This window comes from Notothenia coriiceps, unplaced genomic scaffold (genome assembly GCF_000735185.1).
Source record: "Notothenia coriiceps isolate Sejong01 unplaced genomic scaffold, NC01 NC01_scaffold00006878, whole genome shotgun sequence".
NCBI classification, from domain to species: domain Eukaryota; kingdom Metazoa; phylum Chordata; class Actinopteri; order Perciformes; family Nototheniidae; genus Notothenia; species Notothenia coriiceps.
Window position 1 is genome coordinate 1 of NW_011339579.1, and position 4,286 is coordinate 4,286.

At 44.5% G+C, this 4,286-nt stretch overlaps 1 protein-coding gene across 1 annotated transcript; it reads right to left on the reverse strand.

Moving 5' to 3' along the window:
- Nucleotides 1-250: 250 nt before the first annotated feature.
- On the reverse strand, nucleotides 251-3,986 carry LOC104943812 (nesprin-1-like; the record flags this gene model as incomplete). The annotated part of the gene is made up of 5 exons (XM_010769278.1): nucleotides 251-423; nucleotides 965-1,057; nucleotides 1,792-1,812; nucleotides 2,693-2,776; nucleotides 3,891-3,986. Coding segments are annotated over 5 exons (467 nt in total), but the record flags the coding sequence as incomplete, so codon positions are not given.
- Nucleotides 3,987-4,286: the final 300 nt, after the last annotated feature.

The following is a 4,286-nucleotide window of genomic DNA, read 5'->3' on the forward strand; positions in this document are numbered from 1 at the left end:
TCCTCTCATGTCTCCTCTGATGTCTCCTCTGATGTCTCCTCTAACCCCTCCTCCAGTTGAACCCCACAGTGAAAGTCTCTTACTGTGCGGCGGTGCTCTGAACCCATCTCAGAGTTACCTCCTCTAATGTCTCCTCTAATGTCTCCTCTGATGTCTCCTCTGATATCTCCTCTAATGTCTCCTCTCATGTCTCCTCTGATGTCTCCTCTAATCCCTCCTCCAGTTGAACCCCACAGTGAAAGTCTCTTACTGTGCGGCGGTGCTCTCAACCCATCTCAGCAGGGCCTTCTTGGCGCCGCCCTGGAAACGCTGCACCACCTTCCTCTTCATGGGTGGGGGGCTGCCGGCCTCACTGCTCTCCACTGAGGAACTGCTGGTGGAGAGGGGCTGCAGGGAGGTCAGGTTACTGGTCAGCTCCTCGATCTGAGGAGAGGGGGAGAGAGGAGAGAGGAGAGAGGAGGAGAGAGGAGAGAGGAGACCTGGTCAGCAACAGGAGACATCTTTCACAGAAGTTTTGGGGGTTTTTCGAAGAAATTTACTTTTTTCTGAATTCTGACGTTTTTCTCATATTTAGATTTTTTTCTCATATTTTCACTTTTTTCTAAGAATTGTGTTTTTCTCATATTTAGACTTTTTTCAGAATGTTCATTTTTCCAAGAGTTTAGTTTTTTTCTCAGATTTTACGATTTTTACTTTTCTCAGATGTTTCTCCCGGAACTCTAACCCTATACGAATTTCTACTTTTTCTCAAAGTGTTAATAAAAAAAACAAGAATTTCAGCTGATTTCTTTTACAGAATTGGTAATTTTACTTTTTCTTCTTGAAGTTGAATTCGATGCTTATACTTTTATTATATCTTAATTTCAATCAAATTCACTTTGTTTAAATAAAAGCTCAGTGATTGAACCCTCAGTATTCAGAGTTTCTAATAACCGTTTGACTCAGGTGTTTAATCTGTTTGTACCTGGAAGTAGAGGATGACGGTCCATATCAGCCCGAGGACGATGGACGGGCGTCCGTCTGCGATGTCGGTCGCGTGAATGTTCACCAGTTTGATCTGAAACACAAACAAAGAGGGTTATTCTGGGAACTTCACCATATGCACACATTATTATAACATATCCACCCTGAATATCCACCCTGAATATCCACCCTGAATATCCACCCTGAATATCCACCCTGTGTCACACAGTCCCAAACAAGCAAGCTGCTTTCTTTGTTTGCTCAAAATCTAACGGAAAACGTCAGAAATCTGAAAAAGGTTGGAAAAGTCCAAATATGAGAAATAAGTCAACATTCTTAGAAAAAAAGTCAGAATTGTTAGAAAAACGTTAAAAATCTGGAAAAAAAAAAATCTTAGAAAAAAGTCAAAATATGAGAAAAAAATCAAAATATGAGAAAAAATATTAAAAAATGTGAAAAAGGCCCAAATATATATTAAAAAAAATCTTAGAAAAAAGTCAAATTTCTTTGAATAACGTCAGAAATGGAAACGGCACACATGCACACATGATCATAACATGAATAACCAAGGTCAGAAGTGTCACACAGTCTCAAACATATCGCAAGCTGCTTTCTTTGTTTGCTCAAACTCATCAAAGTCCGGTCTTTGATGTCATAAAGAAGCCGGAGCAGGAAGCAGAGACAGCCACAGGTGAAGACAAAGCACTGCAGGCCTTGCATCAGAGAAGACACATCACAGTCACCAGAGCTCAAATGCATCAGCGTGCAGCGTCAGAGTAGAGAGCGATGCGTGCACACATCAGATGCAGAGAGAGAGAGCAAACTGACCGGAGATCCTCGATACAGAGACTGCAGCAGACAGGACACACCACAGGTGAGTCTACACACCTTTACACAGGAGTCATCTAGTCCTGTTCATAAACTCATATACCTGCTGCTTCTCACACAGGGCATCTAAACATAATACAACAGAGCTCCTTTGCACCCTTCATCTAAATCAGGGGTGTCAAACTCAAGGCCCGGGGGCCAAATCCGGACCGCGACCTAATTTTATGTGGCCCGCAAGAGCTTGCAAAGAATATAATATACAATACAATTGGTGTAATTGTTGAATATTTACTTTCAATTATTTGACCTAAACTTTTGCTTTCAGACGTAGTTATTTAGGAAGATATTATCAGAACTGATAATAATCCAATGCAGGGCCAACAATGTAATGCATTATTTAATATAGCCCGGGATGAAATTGAGTTTGACCTCCCTGATCTAAATAGTATTCCTTGATAACATTGTGTTAGGTGTCTTTATGTTACCTGTCTCTGTCTCAGAGTTAGTCATCTCAAAGCTGGAAGTGTTTGTTAGTATCTGAAATGATGCTACGTTAGCTAGCTAGCTTACAGCAGATCTGCAGTAACATCAGAAGGAGTCATGTGATCACATTGTTACAATAAGCCCAGTGTGAACCGAAAAAAGAATTGTTTGTTATTTGATGAAATATTGAACGGACTTCACTTTCACGACGCTCAAAACCTGATCAATAAATGGAATGTACCACCTGACAACAAGCCTACCGATTCATCGCTGAAAACAACAACACAAGCGGTCTCTATAAACACATCTTCAGCAAAGAGTCAAACCACCGAACAGAGGCTTCAGTGTCGGGCTGCAGCTCCTACGTTAGATTTAGGTCAAACCATTAAAACCATGTCAAAGTGATTCTGATTCTCACCTTCCTGCCTTCCAGGAATTTGAGCGCTGTGCCGATGTTGGAGACCCAGTGGATCCTCTTCAGCTGACGGCCCTGCTCACGGGGCTGCACACACACACACACACACATCAAGTTAGCATGGTTTAAAACATGGCCATTCAGTCGACGTAACGGCTTTATTTGGTGGAGTCTGGCCACTCGTCGCTCAGTGATCTAGTTAAAGAGTCCCGGGGGATTAAGCGTAAATTAACTGGTGAGTCCCAAAGCTGCTTTAAGAGGGAATCAGTTCAATCCTGAGCAGTAAAACAGGATGGATCCAGCCTCAGTGAGATCTGTGTGTGTGAGCTTGTTTTCATATCGTTGTGAGGACCAATTACAGCATCAAACCAGCGTTATGAGGACACTTCACTGAGAGCTGGTTAGAGGCAACATGAGCAGGATGTTCCTACAGCCCGGCGTACACTCGGACAGAAATAGTCCCTCTTCATCATCACCTCCACCCACTAGAAGTGTGCTTGTGTGTGTGTGTGTGTGTGTGTGTGTGTGTGTGTGTGTGTGTGTGTGTGTGTGTGTGTGTGTGTGTGTGTGTGTGTGTGTGTGTGTGTGTGATGCATTATGAATAAGATATATGACGATGTGATTCATATTGTTTACTGCACAGCCGAGGCTCAAACCTCAGATAGATGAGGTGTTGGAAAGAGGAGAGTGGTTGTGGGCTTTTGAGGAAGACTTGGTGATATTGAAAGAAACTAAACGGCACTCTGTGACAGCTGTTGGATTTATGAGAGGTAATCACATCCTAACGAACAACGCAAGATGAGGAGTAATCTGCCACGCCTGAAACACATCTGGCATCCTGCTGTTTGACATCAAAACAGATTCAACATTTTCTCTCCAGATCAACACTCGGGACACGGCTAGGCTTCAGCCTCTATAAAGTACAAGAGCTGTGACCTCCCTCTCTGTGACCTCCCTCTCTGTGACCTCCCTCTCTGTGACCTCCCTCTCTGAGACCTCCCCCTCTGTGACCTCTCCTCTGTGACCTCCCTCTGTGACCTCCCCTCTGTGACCTCTCCCTCTGTGACCTCTCCCTCTGTGACCTCTCCCTCTGTGACCTCCCTCTGTGACCTCTCCCTCTGTGACTGCGCTGTATCCTCAGAGCTGCAGCCGGAGAACACAGAGAGACTCAGATGTGTCTAAAGTTTGACCCCTTCCTCACCAGTCTTTGTCCGGACAGAACCTCCAGCAGAGCCAGAAGCTTCACCCCATCCTTGATGTCCTCGAACAGGTCGTTCACCTCCAGAGGCGGCTTGTACTGAAACACAGGAGGTCAGAAGAGACTCATGAGGATGAGGAATACTGTGATGAAGAACAGGTCATGATGCCTGCTGCTGGTTAACCTGAATCACTCATGCACACAACGAGATCCTCACTCCTTCTCAGAGAGGGACCTGAAACACACACACACACACACACACACACACACACACACACACACACACACACACACACACACACACACACACACACACACACAGTTGGGAACAACAGAGCTGTATAGCACAGCCGTCAGCTGGTAAGAAATGAGACTCAGGTGTGCTTGCTACGTTGCAGC